At 35.3% G+C, this 21381-nt stretch overlaps 4 protein-coding genes across 4 annotated transcripts in view; all 4 read right to left on the reverse strand.

The window, feature by feature from the left end:
* The window catches only part of uchl3 (ubiquitin carboxyl-terminal esterase L3 (ubiquitin thiolesterase)), a 129460-nt gene extending 119160 nt beyond the window's left edge, over nt 1-10300 (reverse strand). Inside the window, exon 1 of the mRNA XM_073855116.1 lies at nt 10280-10300. Coding sequence (XP_073711217.1) covers nt 10280-10285 — 6 coding nt within the window. The 5' untranslated portion in view covers nt 10286-10300. The remainder of the gene's footprint in view (nt 1-10279) is intronic.
* LOC129452303 (gamma-crystallin M2-like) lies at nt 4001-4943 on the reverse strand. The gene is made up of 3 exons (XM_055216074.2): nt 4812-4943; nt 4465-4707; nt 4001-4306 (listed from the first exon to the last, which is right to left on the reverse strand). The coding sequence occupies exons 1-3, from the start codon at nt 4818-4820 to the stop codon at nt 4034-4036; spliced, it is 525 nt and encodes a 174-aa protein (XP_055072049.1). The 5' UTR covers nt 4821-4943; the 3' UTR covers nt 4001-4033.
* Nucleotides 10301-10923: 623 nt separating the features above from the next.
* LOC129451854 (gamma-crystallin M2) lies at nt 10924-11874 on the reverse strand. Its single transcript, XM_055215321.2, has 3 exons — nt 11717-11874; nt 11393-11635; nt 10924-11219 (listed from the first exon to the last, which is right to left on the reverse strand). Exons 1-3 carry the CDS (start codon nt 11723-11725, stop codon nt 10947-10949), a joined length of 525 nt encoding a protein of 174 aa, XP_055071296.2. The 5' UTR covers nt 11726-11874; the 3' UTR covers nt 10924-10946.
* Nucleotides 11875-18576: 6702 nt separating this feature from the next.
* LOC129451853 (gamma-crystallin M2) lies at nt 18577-19584 on the reverse strand. Its single transcript, XM_073855119.1, has 3 exons — nt 19444-19584; nt 19078-19318; nt 18577-18980 (listed from the first exon to the last, which is right to left on the reverse strand). Exons 1-3 carry the CDS (start codon nt 19452-19454, stop codon nt 18708-18710), a joined length of 525 nt encoding a protein of 174 aa, XP_073711220.1. The 5' UTR covers nt 19455-19584; the 3' UTR covers nt 18577-18707.
* Nucleotides 19585-21381: the final 1797 nt, after the last annotated feature.

Here is a 21381-nt window from a genome sequence, read left to right on the forward strand (position 1 = left end):
TAACATGTCATTGTGTTGTTGAAAAAAATCATCTTCAAAGTGTCAGTAATCAGTATTTATAAAAGTATAAATAACCAAAGATGCTATTTGCCTAACTACACTTTTCCCCTTTTTTTACAATCAAAGCATCAGCAATCAAACCTAGCATGGCCATTCGTTTAAATAAAAGTTAAGCAAAGACCGTGCCTCCTCTAAAAACAATACTTGATCCATATACAATAAAGTCAATAACTGTAAAAATGATAACTGACTCAAAAGTATATAGAGTAAGGTCCATACATATTGGGACAGATTTTAGCTGTTTAGCAAAGTTTATTCCAAGTTATATAATAAATATTGACTTGAAGTGCACTCTCAGCTTTCTTTAGAGTCTATTAACATCCAAACTGTCTGGAGGATTTAGGAATTAAAGCCGTGTAATATGTAGGAAATGCAAATATATGGACGTCCAGGATTTTTTGGTTGCTGAGCTAACAAGTGTGTTCTTTATAGAATGTACCAAATGATTAATCTGGCCACTCTTAATGTTCCTGTTATTTCTCTGGTGGATTTGTGGTGTTTTTGAAACCTATATGAATATCTCCCTAAACCATATTGTCAGGATCCTGCCAGATCCTTGTTTGTATTTAGATTTAGTTCAGTATGGCAGGGTTCTGACAGTACAATGTTTCATGTGGGAGATGCGTGGTTTTAGTATTGGTTTATTCTGACCACGCATTTCCCGGTTCTCGTCACTTTTTCCCCGACCCTTACTTGTGATTCTTTTCAGGTGTTTGTAATTTAGTTTTCCCTATTTATAGTCTTTGTGTTTTGTGTCTTGTAGGGGTTCGTTTTGTTCTGTCCGTGAGTACTTTGTTAATGAAAAAATCTAGTCCAGTTTATGGTTGATCGTTGTGTAGTTTTGTGTAGTTTAGTGTATTTAGCGTTTACTCTGTTTTGTTTGCCCCCTCGTGGGTTTTGTTTTCCTGTTTTTTACCCTGTTTTGTTAATAAAGTCCTGTGTTGTATCTACGTCTGCACTTGGGTTCTTTTCCTGTCCGATTCCTGACACATATGATGTGGGATCACAGCTTCCAATTACAAATGCCACACTTAGAATCAACTCCAGACCTTTAACATGGTTAATTTATGAGGAAATTATTTAACAATAGAGAACATGTGTCTATAAAACAGATTTTAAGCCAACTGTCCCACAATACCCACTAAATAAAGCTGAGAGTCAATTTGCATTATACTGTAATTCGAATAAATTTAGGTAAACAGCTAAAATAACACAAAAGGTGCCTCTGTCACAATATTTATGGACCTTATCACATATCCATAATGAGGATTGCACAATGTTATTGTGACTTAGAGGACAGTTAAATTGGTAGTTCACTCCAGAGTTGTTTTTCGTCATTCATTTCTCACCCTCATGTCATTCCATACCCGTAGGACCTTCGTTTGTCTTTGGAAGACATATTAAGTTATTTTTGATGAAATACAAGATTTTTCTGACCCCCAATCAAAGCAATGCAACATTAAAGACACATTTATGACTCAGAAAGGCAGTAAAAATTTAAATACCCATGTGTCTGCATTGATTCAATCCTTATTTCATAAAGCAACAGGAATATTTGTGCAAAAATTTAAAAGAATAACTTCACATTTTCTTTATATTGTGTCTGTATAGCTGACACATAACTTTTCTAATGAATTAATATTGGTGCTTGGTGTTAGCTGTCAGTGCAGACTGTGGAATTAATGGTTTTTAGGACATCTGTCAATAATCTTAAAAGAGTGTAAACCTGTCAATCTGTCATTTCTGGCATTGTTTTGTAATGCAAGTCTTCATTTTTTAGGGCTTGTACAATATCTGATAAGGTCCAATAGTTTGCTAGAAGAAATCATATACATTGTGGGAAGGAATAGATTAATTAACGCAATAAATTATTTAATGTTTATGTTTAATAAAAACACAAGTTGTCTATGGTGCTGTGTTTTAATTTAAGTGTTGTAGCACATAATATATAAATAGCACAATATAAAAACATAAAACATGATGCTTATCTAAATAGATGGCGACCGTATAATGTGTTGTATAACTAGGTACTAAGTAAACGGATCACATTAATAAAGAATTATGTCTTTGAGCATAGATTAAGTAAATTTACAACTATTTACTGCTTGTATAGTTAAAAAGATCTTCCTCTGAATCCACTGAGCCTTAGAACCATGCTGAACTGAACTTTGATGGTACCGTAGATCATTAATCATTAGTTGGGTTGATAAACTAGGACAATGTTTTTTGTTCTTCTCCACTGTACCTCCACCACTACACATTTTGGATGCTTGCTTTATCTTACATGTTTGATTTTATTCATCAGCTGACTAGTAGAGACTCACCTGAACATTTTATTGTTGCCTATTAACCTTTATTTTTAACTACATGGAGCTTTGAAGACACTGTGGTGTGAATATATATTCAGTTATTCCCATGAATCCTATGAGTCCCCAAAAATTCCTTTACAATTGAAAATACGATTACAAGATATCATACTGTCTTTGTGAAAAGTTTTGTTCTGCAAATAACATAAAAAAGGTAAATACCAAATTTAAGGAATAAAACATTTTATTTTAGTAATAAAATAAACTAAGAGTAGATAAACTAAAAAAGAAATAAATAAAATGTGAAAAGGTCGGAGGTATTGTAAACCAAAAGTGCACATTAAATAGCGCGAGCTTTGTCAGATAGCGTCTACTTCAAAATGCAAAATATACGTTAGCAGCCAAAGTTAATCGTTAATGATTTGGGACAAATATGATGTTATTTAATGTTAAACTATGTGAGTGGCGCTGTGTGGCGCGACAGGGATTTGAGCAACTTCCTGAGTCACAGCTGGGCGGTGCGGACAGGCGCCACCTGCCGGTGCCGGTGTGTGTATACTCATAGAAAACAATGTGTTCGATTTTTTTTAGTATGGCGCTGAGTGGCGCCGCCGGTGTGCGATCCCCTTAAATGAAGTGCTTGAACTGAGCTGGTGTACGCAAGCCCGCCCATCCTAAGCTTTAGGAACAGGATTTGCACTGAGCATCGGGACAAATGGCACAGCTTTTTTCCTTTTAATTGCTGCTTGAATGGTGGGTTTATTATTATTGTTAACAAAAAACAAAACAATGACTAGCCTACGTAACGATATTGAACACAAAACTGAAATCTGATTTCATTTATCAGATTTTATTGCTATACATTTTATAGTAATAGTAAACTTAAACTTAAATAAAGTAAAATAAAGTAAACTAAAATAAAAAGCATGGTAAAATATTATTGCTATAAAAATCTAAACGACAGTGAAGGCAGTGCCACGGTGGGCAATAGATGTACAATTGCAACAAGCCTAGATCATTTTACAAGGAAATTGTATGTTTTACCGGCTTCAAGCTTCACTGTCATGTGGATGGAAACACTTAGACCCAGCACGGCCCAATTGGCTCATTGTTGGAGTTCCTACAAGAGCATCTCTTGGTAGGGCCGACCCCTGCTATTTTCAAGTTATAGGCTTCTGTTTTGGCTAGCCATGGACCTACAGTACAATATGTGTTGCCACATGGCTTAGGCCTATCTGCCTATTCCTAGAATCTTTCTATAGTCCCAGATAGCTTATCAGGTGCTTCAACTGTTAGTGTTAAAGTTGCTTGAAAGAGTTGGGGATCTGCAGGCCCTTTCAGTTGCATCACCCTGCTTCAATTTGCTCATGTACTGGACTGTGGACCATCAGATCTTTGGTGCACAAGCCACATCTTTAATGGCCTCAGCAGCTACATCATCTGTCCATAAATAGACATGATTTGCAATAATTGTGTCTTTTATATATAGTTAATTATTATTTTTGGAAATTTCACAAATAAACTTGGGCCTCAAAAATCTAAAAGGGAGTGTGTCCCCTCGCTGTACCTGTGTTTTGTGGATAACGGATAGACAATTTAATGCCATTAATGATCATAACACAATGTTTATTTTTGTGGAGGAATTATTTTATTGAAACATTAGAAGACTAATACCAGGAATCCATGATACGTCTCATGCTCATGAATCTCATGCCACCCATATTGCTGAAGCTCCTGTACTCTCCAGGCCTGAGATACCACATCCTGCCTCTGTAGTGAGGCTGCTCATACATGAGCCAGTGACCGTCCATCACATGACAGGACTGACACTGAGACATGCGGTAGCGGTCCATGATGTTGTCACAGTCATCCATCATCTCGTACATCTGACCCATGAAGTTCTCCCTCTCATAGATCCTCATTCTGTAGGACCCTCTGTGCTATATGGGAAAAGTAGTCCATGAAATTTAAGTATCAACTTGTTTCGAGATAAAAACAACACCCTACTTGTTTTTATATTATTGACATATTATTTAAATATTTCTGACCAAATTTAAAAGATGTTTCATCAATACATCAAATTGCTTATGGAACTCACCATGGGGATCATACGACAGGATCTGATGCAGTCGTTCATTCCAAACATAGACATGTAATCGGCGTACTCGCCCCTCTTAAAGAAATACTGGTTTCCCATGTAGTTGGGACGATCGTACATCATGAAGCATCCGTTCTCTACTCTACAGGAGTGACAGCGGCTCAGATAGGAGGACATGTCAGCACAGTCGCTATTACACTCATAAGAGCGACCCTGAAAGTTCCTGTCCTCGTAGAAGATGACCTGATGTGTAAAAGTTTGTATTTTAGTGGTCTAAAGCAAAATATATAAGAGTAAAAATAATTAGAAAGAAATTGTATAGAAATTAGAGTTGTATTGTAGTTTACCCTGCCCATAGTGACGGTTGCACCAGCCGGTTCTCAGTAGTTCCACAAAGGAGAAGCTGAAGCTTTTGCTTGTTGGCTGACTGTCACCTGTGCTTTTATACATGACCAAGGCTAAAGAGACCACCACATCTATTGTTTGTTAATTCCTGACTGTGCAAGGTCAAATAAAGGCCATGTTTCTAAAGCTTAGTATGTAGATATTAGTACTGTCATGTGTTTGGACTCTAGAATTTCTGTTTCTTCTATTGTACAATGAATTTTAAACACACTAATACAAACTTTTGTCTGCTGCTAAAATCATTAAAAAGGCTTGATACTCAATTTGGAAACAGATTTAGGTAAAAATAACCAAATGGGGCGGTTTCCCAGACAGGGATTAGCTTAATCCAGGACTAGGCCTTAGTTCAATTAGGAAATATAACTAGTTTTAACAAACATGCCTTACTAAAAACATTACCTGTGTGTATTTTGAGGCAAAGCAAAGGGCACTGATGTTTTTTAAGGTATGCCATGCAAGTTGTTTTTAATTTGGACAGCTCTTAAAAATGTTTTAGTCTAGGACTAGTCTAATCCCTGTCCGGGAAACCGCCTCAATATCACCCAGACAAATATTTTTGTAAAATGATTTTACGTTATCTGCTAAGTATGCTGCTATTGTGTAAAGTATGCCCTTTGAATGTCCTTAAATTTAAAGATAAATATGCTGTTTACTAGTTTTGATGATCAGTGAAACAGACTAATGTGGGACATAATTAATACTTGCTATAGTTTTCTTTATATTTACAATTTTCAGTGTTTTAAACTGTAGGCTAACAGTTAGCCAAAATGTTACATCTTACATTTACTGGGAAGTAAGAGGTGTTTTCTTAAAATGATCTTCAGAAGTTTCTTTCTGTTTGAAACAATTTAATAGATTTTTCTTATTAAAAACTTCACTGCAATATTTATATATAATATTTTGGGAACACTTTACAATAGAGACAGAGCGCAGCGCGTCATAACCTGAAAACCACGCCCACCGGGGGGAAAGCATTCCAACCGTCTCCATTGACTTTGTATTGCGAGAGGCCGCCTCCTTGTCATGTCTGGCTTATAACAAAATACTGAATAATGCCTAAAAGCTGCTGTGTGACAATATGTACAGCTAACAAGCCAAAAAACCCAGAAATAAGTTTTTATAAGCTGTCGAGCCGTAAAACTCAGCCTTTGAGGAGAAAAAAGTAGATCGCCGACTACGTTTCCCCTAGTGGATGCAGTTTCGTTAATAGTAGTACCATGAAAAGTTGCCTGTTTCCACTTTTGTGTCTTTAAACGCTTGTTTTTTTTTAGGTCGACAGCTTATAAAAACGTATTTGTTTTTTTTTTTGGATTGTTAGATGTACACCTTGTCACACAGCACCTTTTAGGTATTATTCTGTTAAGTTTAATCTGTAAATAAGTTTTTATAAGCTGTCGGCCCCAAAAAACGAGCGTTTAAAGACACAAAAATGGATACAGGCAACTTTTCATAGTACTACTATTAGTAAAACTGCGTCCACTAGGGGGAAACGTAGTCGGCGATCCACTTTTTTCTCCTCAAAGACTGGGTTTTACGGCTCGACAGCTTATAAAAACATATTTCTGGGTTCTTTGGCTTGTTAGCTGTACATATTGTCACACAGCAGCTTTTAGGCAATATTCTGTTTTTTGTCATAAGCCAGAAATGACAAGGAGGCGGCTTCTCGTAATACAAAGTCCATGGAGACGGTTGGATTGCTTCCCCCCCCAGTGGGCGTGGTTTTCAAATTTGCATTACTGCGCTCTGTCTCTATTAGGGTGTATTTGTTAACAATTAGCTAGTCTCAGCCTCAGACATCACGCCCACAGACTGTTGGCTAAACGTCTGATGTTTTTCGTACACTTTTCTGAAAACCCTGTGAGAATGTCGAAGTCGTTTTGATTGGTTGAAATAAACCGGATTTCCACGAGACGCGAGTGCCACGATTAGTTTCGGCCCCTGGAAAACAAAGCTCTGACGTTCCATTGATGAAGAGAATCAGTCGTGTTCACGTGGATAATAATGACCAGTTATCATGATCAGCTAAACATTGGATTCTAAAAAAAATATTCGCAGCAAAGTTCGCAGCATAGACACTCTAAAAGACGTCCAAGAGTTTTGCTTGAGGTAGTTAGTGGAGTCAAAAAGTTTGGTTCTCCTGAATTGCTTATAGGTGTTACAAAGTGGAGAGATATGCTTCAAACAGACGTTTAACGGAGTGTCTCATTGGTGTGGCTGTTGATGAAGTGCACAACGTTGTTCTATGGTGAGTAATGTTGTTTATTTAGATGCTAATCGGTTGCGGCTGGTTATTTCAATAACTGACTTGTTGCAAGCCGGCTCATTATTGTGGGGATTCCGGGATTCCGAAACGACGAAACAAACTGTGATTGGTTGTTTGACATGTCAGTCAAACAGCTCGTGGGCATGTTTTGTCCAGAAAAAGCAGCGAAAAACACCAGACCTTCCGTATTGAAGGTCTGGCTACGCGAGACTAACAATTAGCTAACATGAACTAACAAAGAACAATACTTTTACAGCATTTATTAATCTCAGTGAATGTTAATTTTAGCATTAACTAATAATTTTATAAAATCAAGCGTTGTAGCTGTTAACATTAATTAATGCACCATGAACTAATATGAATAACTGTATTGACATTAACAAGAATTAAAACATGTTGAAATTGTTAATTGTTTCGTTCATGTTAGTTACGTGTTTTTCCCAAAATGTGACACTGTACCACAAAACTTGTCTTAAGTAGCACGGTATATTTGTAGCAATAGCCAAAAATACATTGTATGGGTCACAATTCATTAGGATATTAGGTAAAGATGTTTCAAGATCATCAAGATACTTATTGCTAAAAGTTTTGGGACACCTGCCTTTATATGCACATGAACCTGAATGATATCCTTAAGAATTCTTAATCCATAAGGTTTAATATGGAGTTGGCCCACCCATTGCAGCTAAAACAGCTTTAACTCTTTTTGGAAGACTTTCTACAAGGTTTAGGAGTGCGTTTATGGGAAATTTTGACCATTCTTCTAAAAGCACATTAGTAAGGTCAGACGCTGATGTTGGATGAGAAGGTCTCGCTCGTAGTCTCCACTTTAATTTATCCCAAAGATGTTCTATTGGGTTGAGGTCAGGACTTTGTGCAGTACAGTCAAGTTCCTCCACACCAACCTCGCTCATCCATGTCTTAATAGACCTTGCTTTGTGCACTGGTGCTCAGTCATGTTGGAACAGGAAGGGGCCATCCCCAAACTGTTCCCACAAAGTGTGGAGCATAAAATTGTCCAAAATGTCTTGGTATAATGAAGCATTAAGAGTTCCTTTCACTGGAAGTGATTGGAACACCTAAATTCAATGATTTGCAAGGGTGTCCCAAAACGTTTGGCAGTATAGTGTATATTGTAAATTTCCTACCATAAATATATCAAAATATATTATATTATAAATATATCAAATATATTTTTTATGAGTGGATGCACTGCTAAGGACTTCATTTGGACAACTTTAAAGGCGATGTTCTTAATATTTAGATTTTTTGATTCCTAAGATTCCAAATTTTGAAATATTGACTAATTCTAACAAATGCTATACATCAAAAGCTTATTCAGCTTCTGTATGATGTATAAACCTAAATAAAAAAGACCCTTATGACTGCTCCAGGGTCACAAATATCTAAACCTATACAAAATGACATCCCAAATCATGATTTTGGTAATATTTAACATAAATTTGTTAGGTTGGTTTACTTTAAACACAAAATAGACTATATTCTTATGGTTACCCAGTTTCGTAATATAGTCACGTATTTTTTTATTCTTTTTTCGTGCTATTATCACGAAATTTCGTGTTTTTTTTGTGATCGTATAACGAATTCCTGTTTTCGTGTGATTATCACGTATTGGTTACTCGACTGTTTTTTTCCTATTTTTAAACCATTGTCGCTTCGGTTTAGGGTTAGATTTGGTGCTTGCATTAGAATGTCACTAACACCGGTATTAAAAGTATCGTACATTGTATATTCATTATTGAATTTATAGGCAAACCTGCACAATATAGGCATAAAATCTAATTGTGATTGAACTGTGATTTGATAATAGTCTACACTCCAAAGGTCTAATAGACCATATACTATCATGAAACATCTTGTTTTTTCTATTAGATACAGTACAGGTTTATGTGTATGCATTGAGAAAATTTAAAATATAGAAATAGCAACTGCAGTGCCGTGGAATGTACAGAATTATTCACTGTGGTAACATCATTTCAACTAAATCAGAAAGTTAGTACGGAACTGTTGAATAAACCCTTCATCCTTTTTAAAATAATCAATAGTTTTTTTATTATGGCACAGTCCCCGAACATTTGACAGCTTGTGAGCAACAGTTGTAATAAAATAAAGTCTAATAGAGTCCCAATTTAGATAATATAAACTGCTATTACGGAATAAAACAATAATATTGATGTGTCATTTATTTTGGCTTAGGCAGTAGGATTTGTCTTCTCTTTAACTCAATACATCTTAATATATCATCCTGGTTAGTAATGGGTCAGATTCGTTTTGTTTTCCGTGCAGATTCACACATATGATCCACTCTATGTATGGATCAATGGAAAGCATATTTACAAAGCCTAAATCATTTCTATGTATCATTCCCCATATAAGAACTAGTATTATTGTATAAGTAAGTGTTAGTTTCAGGCGCAGGTTTCACATAATGTAAGGGGGGCATGTTTAAACGTCTAGAGAGTGTATGATGATGTCATAAAAATCTAGATTCTCTATCTGATAGATTCTTTATTTTCTTTATTAAAGCAATAAACCCCAAGAAGCAGTGGGTTACCAGTCCATTTTATAACAGCTAAGGGGCGTTGTTAGGCACGACGCGAAGCGGAGTGCCTAAACCCCCTTAGCTGTTATAAAATGGACTGGTAACCCAAAGCTTCGAGGGGTTTATTGCGTTTATAAAACGGTTACTTCATATTCATAACGTTAGCGGGATTTTATAAAATAAAACACAAATAAGTTGTAATTATATTAGTATAAATATTACTCTTCCGCCAAACAAAGTAGTTCCTCAGAATCAAGTGTGGCTGCAACAGAGTGCAGTTCACAACCAACAAAGACGCAAGCAAAGGCACAATGAAAATATCTGATTAAAGACTGTGGTGTTTATTTTTATAAATCAACATTCATCTAATTTATACATTAACATTTATATTGTGCTGTTGAAGTGATGATCAAATATTTTTGGAAGCATGCTTAACTTTTTCCCCGTCAGCGTTTTTTTTAAGTTGCCACCCAGTTTTAGTTGAATGCCTTACAGAAAAATTCTCTTCTTTAAATAAACATAAGATATCAAATGAAAGAACAGTCCATCCGCTTTCCAACAACATCAAAAAACTTTCATCCTACCTTCATTTGTTGTCTTATCAGTTATCACCTCTCAAATTTTCAGCTTAATGCGGATATAATTCCATTTTTTTGAAGAAATTTGTAAGAGATCAGATTAAGATCCTGATAAAAACACACGTCACGCTGAATCCACCACAACGCTGTTGTGTCGAGTGAATGCCTCAGTGTTTAAGTTGGATAAGATTGCCATCTTGTGGATAATAGCGGAAATATCAATAAGATAAAAAAACCTCAGAGAATGTTTTCTCTTTATTGACGAAATGTTTTATTTATTGACATTTATCTGGATATCGCCATAATTGTGCAAAGGTAGAAAAATAAAAAAATGATTAAAGACTGGTGTTTATTTTCATAAATCAGTATGAAGCAACAGTGGCGCAGTGATACTTGTGATGCGGTCTGAACCGTGGGTTTACCGGGGTATTTTATCACGGCTTAGAACGCGTTTCAACCAATCAGAATGAAGAACCAGAACGAGCCGTTTTATAATACAAATTATAAACCACAAAAAACCTACTGCTTATGTTTAATTTTATTTTCTATATTAAAGTGTTAATATTATTTAATGTCATGTCACTTATTCCATGTCATGAAAAACAACATGATGAACAAAATGGACAAAATGTATAGTTTTGTAGCAAAATTATTTTATTGAAACATTAGAAGACTAATACCAGGAATCCATGATACGCCTCATGCTCATGAATCTCATGCCACCCATATTGCTGAAGTTCCTGTACTCTCCAGGCCTGAAGTACCACATCCTGCCTCTGTAGTGAGGCTGCTCATACATGAGCCAGTGACCGTCCATCACATGACAGGACTGACACTGAGACATGCGGTAGCGGTCCATGATGTTGTCACAGTCGTCCATCATCTCGTACATCTGACCCATGAAGTTCTCCCTCTCATAGATCCTCATTCTGTAGGATCCCCTGTGCTGTAGGGGAAGAGAAATCCATTATTGTTCATTTTATTAGACATACTGTAATTTGTAAACTGCATAAATGTTATACTAATATTAGTGTTACATTATTTAACTTGACTAAACAATGAATATAATATTACTAATAAAACTTTTAAGTTAATTTAGTAATTACAAATGAAGCTCACCATGGGGATCATACGACAGGACCTGATCCAGTTGCTCATTCCAAACATGGACATGTAATCGGCGTACTCGCCCCTCTTAAAGAAATACTGGTTTCCCATGTAGTTGGGACGGTCGTACATCATGAAGCATCCGCTCTCTACTCTACAGGAGTGACAGCGGCTCAGATAGGAGGACATGTCAGCACAGTCGCTCATACACTCATAAGAGCGACCCTGAAAGTTCCTATCCTCATAGAAGATGACCTGAAAATGAGTTAAGTTATTGTTAGTAACTTATGGTAAAAACAAAGTTATGTGTATTAAACCAATGGAAATTAAGTTTACTTTGCCCATGTTTTTGGTTGGTGATCTTCAGTAGTTCCACAGAGAGGAAGCTGATGCGGATTCTGGTTGTTGGCTGACTGCTGTCACTCGTACCTTTATACTAAACTAAAACTAAAGACTACATAACGTCTATTGTTAGTCAATTCCTGACAGTGCAAGTTGGAATAATGGCCATCATACTGTAGATAGGACTAACATGCTTTTGTAATTTTCTGCCAACTTAAGCTCAGAAGGTGTTTGAACCTTCTTATGTTGGAATACTTTACATTTTAAATACATTTCCCAAATTATTATTAGCTGCTCCTTTTTTTTTTTAAATAAAAATGATTATCTTGTTAATTATTTACAAAATGTTTCCACTCACAATCAATGGTCAAAATTTACTATATGGGTCATTCTATAAAAAAGGTGGAAATCCTTGTCCCTTGCTTTTTCAGACCCCTTAATCATTTAATTTGACGCAATAATCCCATAATGATATATATTTATTAAATATAGACTGTCCTTAAAATTATGAGAGAGTTTATTTATTTAATTTTCTTATTTCTTATTTCTTATTTATTTTATTTATTTTATTTTCTAATCTTTATTATTTAAAACCATGTTTTTTGTAAAACAAATCAAATTTACATTTACCTTTAACCCTGTATGAATTTACTACAACACTGAAATGGTAAAAATACACTATTAATATGAATAATATCAAATAAATATTTGTCCCCCAAATTTATGTCATTGGTGTCACCCTACACAAAGCACTTTTATTTTGAAACAATGCATCAGCTCTTTGAAGTTTTTCATGGGTCAAGAGGTCAGTGGAAGAAGTGCAGTGGAGGAAGGCAAAAGGTTTGTGAGATGTCTTACCTTATTTGTCTAAAGTATCATGATAAGAATTTTGAGAAGATTTTTTGGATGTCATTAGTGTTACTCCTTTTTTATAGCTGGGAGTGTTAAGATCTTTACATCAAAATACATTATACTGAATAAGTATGTGATTGTTACATCTCTAATGAAATGGCACATGGCTAATGGCAGCCATATGTAATTGGTGTTACCATCATTGGTGTTACCGTCATTAGTGTTACTTCTGTAATGAGTACTTTTTATAATCTAATTTTGTCATTGGTGTTACATTGTGTCATTGGTGTTAAACCAAGTTTTGGTGTTATGAATGTATTTTTTGTACTTTCTAGTAATTTTTCTCCGTCTTTTCTTGCTGTTATCATTCCTCTACTCAAACTAACTAAATACACAAGCTGTAATGAGAAAAATATTTAGTATCAACATTAATGTTGTTTAAATAACAGTAACACCAATGACAAATAAATGACTCATGGATTCTTTATTAAAATGTATTCAAAAGTTTAAAATAGATTAAGCTCCCCGCTTTGCGGATTCATAGATTTGACAAGTTAATTAATGCTATTAAAGAAGTTTTGGTTATATTGAAAAAAGTTAATTTAAGCAACTTTCCATCACCCGAATTCCACCTTTTCTGTAAAATGACCCATATATTATAAAAAAAATGGCATTGGACTCATTGAATGGTGTCAGTTTTCTGAAGCCCATCCATCATCAAAAAGAAATCCATACTTTATGAGGGTTAATATATTTCTTTTGACGTGAAACAATATGTTTGTGTGTGAAAATGATTCCTATTTTGAGCATATTAAGCAATTGATACATTACATTTAAATGTAAGCTAATGTAGAAGATTAAATACACACAAAATGGCAGCACACCGGCTCCAGTACAGTAAGTAGGATGATCATTGGTTCTCGCAAGTTTTGTGACGGCAGGTTTCGTCACATTGCAAATGATAGTCATGAGACTTGCAATTAATTATTGGCATGAAACCCATGTTTGTACATTACTTATTTAAACTGTTAAAGTGTTGGATTCTCATGCTAAACATTGGCAAAGTTTCAAAAAACTACAGGATTCATACAGAAAACTGTCGCAAAGTTTTTATGAGTGTGGCCCTGTAGAAAAAGTTTTCATACATCAACCAGAGTGGGAGAAAAAGTTCAGTGCCCGGTTGCATGAAAGTCCTTAAGCTAAGAAATCCCTTAAATATAAGGTTAAGGGTGCCGTTAATAAAAAATGGGTTGCAAGAAAAACCCTTAAGTGAACCTTAAGGCTGTCAATAAGTATTTACCCTTAAATGCTAAAGTATTACCTTAAGTTCTGCTATGCGTTGCAACAAAGTCCTTAAGTCCAATTTTTCCTTTAAAAACTTAAGGGACTATAACAGGTCCCTTAACGTCACACGCGATGGCTGATTGTATGGTTATTTAAGAAAATGAAGTACCAACGCGCATTTTTAATGATCGAAATAATCCCTAGAGAAAAGTGATGCGTATCTATTAGGAGAATAGCGGTTTGATCGTCCGTCAATCTAAAGTGTTTCCAGTTTGAATTACTTTGAGGTTTTATACATGCGGCACTTTACAGTCTGTTATTTGCGATGTTTCATTGTACACAAATCCGCCGTCTGTTGAGCTGCGTGCGTTGATTTGTTACCGCTGTGAGATTTTGTAACTACAGCAACTGCGTCTCCGCTGCCGTGTTTTGGCAGAAACTGCCGTAAAATACTTAGTATAAACACTTAGGTAAGAGTGACAGTTAAGACCTTTGTTGCAACGCTCTTAAATAAATCCCTTACCTCAGGGATTTTTTCTCCCTCAGGGAAACCCTCACTTAAGGAGTTTCATGCAACCGGGCCCAGGTTACAGAATTCTTTTGCAGTATTGCACAGAACTTGCCCGAGTTGTCGTTTTGCTGTTAGATCATGAAATCAACAATATCATAAGTGTGTTTTTGTTTGAAGGGAAATTTTAAAGTTGGTCAGCTTCCCAAAGAACCCACCGTTAAGAGCCCATCTGTCATTTTCGGGTGCAGGTGCCTACTTTTCAGTCAGTTTGCGCCCTTAATGTTCACTTTTTCCGGAGCTTGCGCTAATCTGAGCTTTGCCGCAGACTTCTTCCCAACACTCATACAGGGAGTGCAGAATTATTAGGCAAGTTGTATTTTTGAGGATTACTTTTGTTATTGTACAACTACAGTGATCTTGGTCAATTCAAAATGTTAACAAACCCTCAAACCTGAACATTTAAGTAGTAAAAGTGAAATTTTGGCTTTCTTAAGAGAATATTTCTATGTACACCATTATTAGGCAACTATTAGTGTGCAGAATTATTAGGCAACTAAATAAAAAAACAAAGATTTTACCATCTCACTTGTTTTTTTTTCACCTGTTAAAGTGAGAATAATAAACAAACTCTACATTTACAAAAAAATAATAAAACAATAAAAAATAAAAAAATATATAGACTCTGTGACCAATATAGCAACCCTTCTTTTCGATAACAGTCACAAGCCTTCCATTCACGGATTCAGTCAGATTCTTGATCTGGTCTGAACCAACATTTTGTGCAGCCACAGCCTCCCAGACACTGTTCAGAGAGGTGTACTGTTTACCTTCACTGTAAATGTCCTGCTTAAGAAGGGATCAAAAGGTCTCAATAGGGTTTAAGTCAGGTGAAGAAGGGGCCATGTCATTAGTTTTTCACCTTTAAGGCCTTTACTGGCCAGCCACTCAGTTGAGTACTTTGATGCATGTGCTGAAGTAGTAAAATTTCACTTTTACTACTTAAATGTTCAGGTTTGAGGGTTTGTTAACATTTTGAATTGACCAAGAGCACTGTAGTTGTACAATAACAAAAGTAATCCTCAAAAATACAACTGGCCTAATAATTCTGCACTCCCTGTAGAGGCATTATGGCACAAAATTGCAAACTTGTACACTCTAAGAAAGGATGTGTTAATTTTAACACATTGTTTTGTGTTAAACTATTTAACACATTATGTGTTATTTTAACACATTGTGTGTCATTTCGTGTAGAATGTGAGCTTAAATAAATGAAATGGACAACACAAGATGTGTTAAAACAACACAAAGTGTGTTATTCCAAAAATAACACAGAGATGTGTTAAGTTAAGGACAACACATTAGATGTGTATGTGTTGTCCTTAACTAGACACAAGATGTGTTAATTTAACACATTCATTTTAAGAGTGTAGGAGGACCTGGAGTGTTTAGGATGGGGACAAAAAATCTGCTCAAAGAATCATGGGAACGAATTGTCCATCAGTTGTACATTTTAAAATCCTTCATTCCAAAGGCTCTTTGAAATGTCCAGGATTGAGCATTTTTGTTTGTGATGACCCTTCAATATGGTAGCCAGTGGCGGTTCTAGCTTGTATGGGGCTCTGGGTGAGCCCAACCTTTAGCACCCCCAATTCAATCTACAGTAAAACATCTCATTTCCTCACCCACTAATACAAAAAAGCAACATTTTGCACTTGCTTTAACATTAATAAAGGCATATGGATAAACATAAAAAGCCCTTCATGCAAGCAGCACACAAAGTAAACAAAGTTTCTTTCACTAAAATTCTCTAAACCCTAACCTTTCTTGCATTCTTGGATGGAAAGTTATAAATGATCAAAAAGATATCTGCTCAGCAATAACATTAATCAACACTAACATTAATGAAAGCAAGACCACTATTGTGTTTCAGTGACATGATGGACCTCTGATTGGATCCTTCACTTACTGTATAAGTAATGCTTCACTGATTTATTTAAGGTCCCGTTCTTTTCTGTGTTTTTAAAGCTTTGATTTTGTTTACAGTGCGCAATATAACATGTGTTCATGTTTCATGTGTAAAAATATGCTGTATTTTACACACTAATTTACTTATCTGTATAGTGCTGTTTTCACCGAGTTCTGAAACCGAAGCGACAATGGTAAGAAAATAGGACAAAAAAGTTGAGTAACCAATACGTGACAATTACACGTAAACAGAAATTCGTGATACTATCACAAAAAAACACAGGAATTCGTGACAATATCACGAAAAAAAGAATCAAAAAGTTACATGACAATATTACGAAATTTCATAAGACTGTGCTGAACTAATCGCACCGTCAACATAGTTGAATGAGTGGATTAGTAGTTCGAACCATAGATACAGTATGTGGGTGATTCTCACGAAAACTTGGTTTTAAAAATGTCAAGCATGAAAATGTAAAAATTGCTTAAATTTACTTTTTTTCCCACCAGACATTGAAAAACAAAATCAGGAATAAATGGGAACATTAATTTAAAAACTTTTACTTATCATTTAACACTTTTTGTAACATTATTTAAAAAATTAGTCCTAAAAAATCTCATTACCGCAACAGTCAGAAAACATCAACACTGACATATTTTCAAAATGACATGACAAACCTGAAAGAACATAATTTGGAGATTCTGCACTTGCATTTAAAATCAAAGTATTATGCTTCTATTAATTAAATTAACATTTAATAAGCATCTGTTGCGGTAATGAATATCGAAATGTCGTGTAAGCATTCTGACAAGACAATATTTCAAATTAACTGTAAAAAAATGATCTTACATGGTAGCCATCTTGAAGTAACTGGTCCATGTGCTTGGTCACTCAAAATCAAACTTTATTAAAATTCTGTATGTGTGCTTAAACTGTTCTCAAAAAGTGTTGCGGAGGATGAGAACATTTTTTCTTAATATTTTTGTGTTAATTTGATTAAATTACAACATAACGCATGTTCAAACACAGCCGGACACATTGCGGTAATGAGAATTTCAGCAGAAAATGAGATAAAATTTACAATTATAAATTCTTATGTTGAAATCACACATTGTGCAAGGTAGAACACAGTATTGTGTTAATTCTGATGCTTTTTAATGTTACTATATTACACATTTTAAAGCTAAAATCATTAGTGCCGTGGTGTTTCAATGGTTTCGTGAGAATCACCCATGTATAGATGCCGCATAGACTCTGCACTGAAACAATTGCAGTACTGCTTCTTTAGCTCTATATGCTTACATATGCAGGGCTTTTACATCAGCTCTTAAAAATTAGTGCTGCAAATGCGCAGCTCACGTATGTAGAAAACGGATTTAGCAGCTACGTGCTTGAAACTACCAAATGTAGAATCTGAGTGGAAGCGGAGTTTCAAATCTATGGTCCGAGCTGGTGCGATTAAGTGGAGACAGAGACTAATTCGCATATTTATATATTCATTAAACTAAATGATGCAAGGGAGTAGAGTTACAGTCAAGCTATTTTCAAGCAGTAGCTTTGTAGATGATTACAGCTCATTAAACATTAGGATACTAAAGACTTGGTGATGGTTAAATGCATTTGTAAGTTGCTTTCGATAAAAGTGTCTACTAAATAAATGCAAACATCACATGATAATAAATCTAGAAAATTTTGAACAATCATTTTGAACAATTATTTTATAAGAAAAAAATAGAAAATAGTGTTGTCTCAGTTATTTTGTATTGACTGGGCATCATGTGCATCATCCAACAGGAAACAGAAACAGATTAGTTTACTTGCCAAGTTTTTGGGTCAAAGTCATTTGTTGTTTTGTCATGTAATGTGATAGCCGCATTAGCTGTATTATGTATTAGTTACAGAAATGAATTAATAATTGTTAACTTGTCTTACAAACAAGTGCATATACCATAGTTTTAAATTTGTATTGTATCGAAGGATATAGGCAAATCCATGTTTTCTAGCTGTGTTTCGATTTTGCAAGTTATATTTTGTGATGTTTGTATTCTCAAATTTATTTGAACTGTTTAAATTACACCACTGCAGTCCATTAATTTAGACACTCTGGTCCCTATTTTGGAAAAATGGAGACAACCTTATTACCATAACATTGTGCCAGACACTTCTAAAATATACAAGTAAATTGCAGAGGTTTTAAGTAGTAGGCATATTTGACATATAAATAAAAAGGACTCAAGCATCTACAATTTCACATGCATGATTTATTTATTAATTCATTGGTGTTTGTTCTGGAAAGATATTGTCTTAGTAAATGGTTTCAATAGACAAATCCAATCATTAATTTAGAAAAAATTTATTTTAACATTAGAACACTAGTAACAGGAATCCATGATACGCCTCATGCTCATGAATCTCATGCCACCCATATTGCTGAAGCTCCTGTACTCTCCAGGCCTTGCGTACCACATCCTGCCTCTGTAGTGAGGCTGCTCATACATGAGCCAGTGACCGTCCATCACATGACAGGACTGACATTGAGACATGCGGTAGCGGTCCATGATGTTGTCACAGTCGTCCATCATCTCGTACATCTGACCCATGAAGTTCTCCCTCTCATAGATCCTCATTCTGTAGGATCCTCTGTGCTGTAAAAGTATACATATTAAAGTACAAATTGTGCTGAACTGGAATTAAAAGGCTTTAGTAAACATCAAAGTAAAATTGTGCATATTGGAAATGTACCATAGGGATCATACGGCAGGATTTGATGCAGTCACTCATTCCGAACATAGACATGTAATCGGCGTACTCGCCCCTCTTAAAAAAATACTGGTTTCCCATGTAGTTGGGACGGTCGTACATCATGAAGCATCCGCTGTCTATTCTACAGGAGTGACAGCGGCTCAGATAGGAAGACATGTCAGCACAGTCGCTATTACACTCATAAGAGCGACCCTGAAAGTTCCTGTCCTCGTAGAAGATGACTCTGATTTTTCAAAATAAAAGTACATGAATTAGCCTTGATGTTTGCCAGGTGTTTGCTATACTAATTTCATGTTATCTACACAATGTCTGGATAGGTTATTGAAATAGTAGATTGCATAACTTACTCTGCCCATGATTACAGTTGGGTTAGTTGTTCCTCAGGATTGAGTGGTTGCCAAAGCTACAATGGCCATCTCTGAACCGCTCACTTTTATACCAAAGCATATGTGTCCAGCTTTGTTGGTAAGCTCCTGACCCAGCAAAAACACACAAAGTCACTCCATGCAAAGTCTATAGGAATATTTGTCAGCATTGTAAAGCTGTAAACAAGCCATTGACTTTTTACAATCGCACAAAGCGAGAGTGAACAATACATGCAAATTCTATTTCAAAATGGCATCACACCTTATAAACTAATATGAGTAAAACAACTATTTTTTTATAGTTAATGCAGATAATGCATGCTAAACAAATATTTATAGAGAGAGAAAGCAGATGAAATTATGGCCTGAACTTGTCAGATTGTGTTAACCTGATATAAGCTTTGTGAGTCTTTGTAAAATCCACTGCTTTTTGCGATTAAGAGAAATAGTCATGTGAATATGGTGTTCCAATATTTAGGTAGGAGAAATACAGTATCATATTTAATTCACAAGTTCACACAAATAAGTCGGATAGATTAAATTTGTAAACGTATTTGGCGTGCTGTTCGGGGAAAGGGCTCTTAGCTGGGAAATGGGCCGAATGCACAGTATCCCCCCGGGTTTAGGGAGTAACCTGGTGAGTTAGAGGAGACGGGGTGGTGGAGGAATTCTGAAGACTATAGAGAATCCTTAGGTGAGTTTGACTGTGATTATATATGGGCTTGCCTTCATGCTAATTCCTTATACTCCACCACGTGACCTTCGCTTTTCTAAAACTGGCCTTTTAACTGTTCCTTTAACTCGTTTAAGATCGATGGGCGACAGGGCTATTTCTTCATTAGCTTCAAAATTGTGGAATTCCTTATCTATTGAGATAAGGCAAGCTAATATTCTTAGCATTTTTAAATATGGCCTTAAAACTCATTTTTTTTTAGATTGGCTTTTATTTAAACATTTGTATTTTTATTCCTTTTTATGTGGTTTTATTTGTTGTTGCATTGTTCTGTATATGCATGTTTTTATTATTTGTATATTATTTGTTGTTGTTCAGTGCTTTGACACATTTATAGAAAATAAAGTTTTTTATTATTATTATTATTATTATTATTATTATAGTATTTGTCGATTACTGATTGTAGACAGCTGGAGGCACTTGAGTAGTTTATTTGCTGTGTTCCTCCTGAACTAATAAAACATCATTAAAAATCTAAAGATGTGCAATTCAATACTTTTCAACTCCAGAAATAATTAAAAGTTCTTCAGTGATTTACTAATGGTCTGCATGTATGTATATTTTAAAATTGATATGAATGAATGATAGGGGTCAGTAAATAATGAAAATGTTTTTAGGTGACCATCATTTTCAATTATTTATTCCAGGCACAGGATATTTGTCTGAATCATGGAATTTGGCATGTGAGCAAAAAAAAGTGCGTAATAGATAAGGATAATACCTTAACGAGCTTTTAGAGCCAGGATAGACATCACTGTGTTGAGGGTTCCTGTATACCCTATATTACATATTTTCTACAACAGGGTTAAGAGTTTAGACCCTGGTATATCCCTCTGGTTTTAAGGTGCTCAATACCTGGTGCCTCAAAATCTTTTTTGTGGATACTGTTGATAACTAATACAGTTTATCAGAGACAAGGGGGCACATAAAGGTATGCAGAAAAAAGTTTGACCGTTTATTAAGGTTTACTTTTAAAGGAAAAACTCCCATAATTGTCCTTGAACTGCAACCAAAAAATTATTTTCAGGGTGATCTTGCAAAAATATTATATAACAAGATAGCTAAATTCATATGAATGTGTCTGTATAAAGTGAATCATGCAAAAACATGATTATTACAAAATAGCTTCAAGGAAGCCTCAGCCCTAAACTCTTCATGTGCCTACCTACACCCAACATCACTGGG

This window comes from Misgurnus anguillicaudatus, chromosome 17 (genome assembly GCF_027580225.2).
Source record: "Misgurnus anguillicaudatus chromosome 17, ASM2758022v2, whole genome shotgun sequence".
NCBI lineage: Eukaryota > Metazoa > Chordata > Actinopteri > Cypriniformes > Cobitidae > Misgurnus > Misgurnus anguillicaudatus.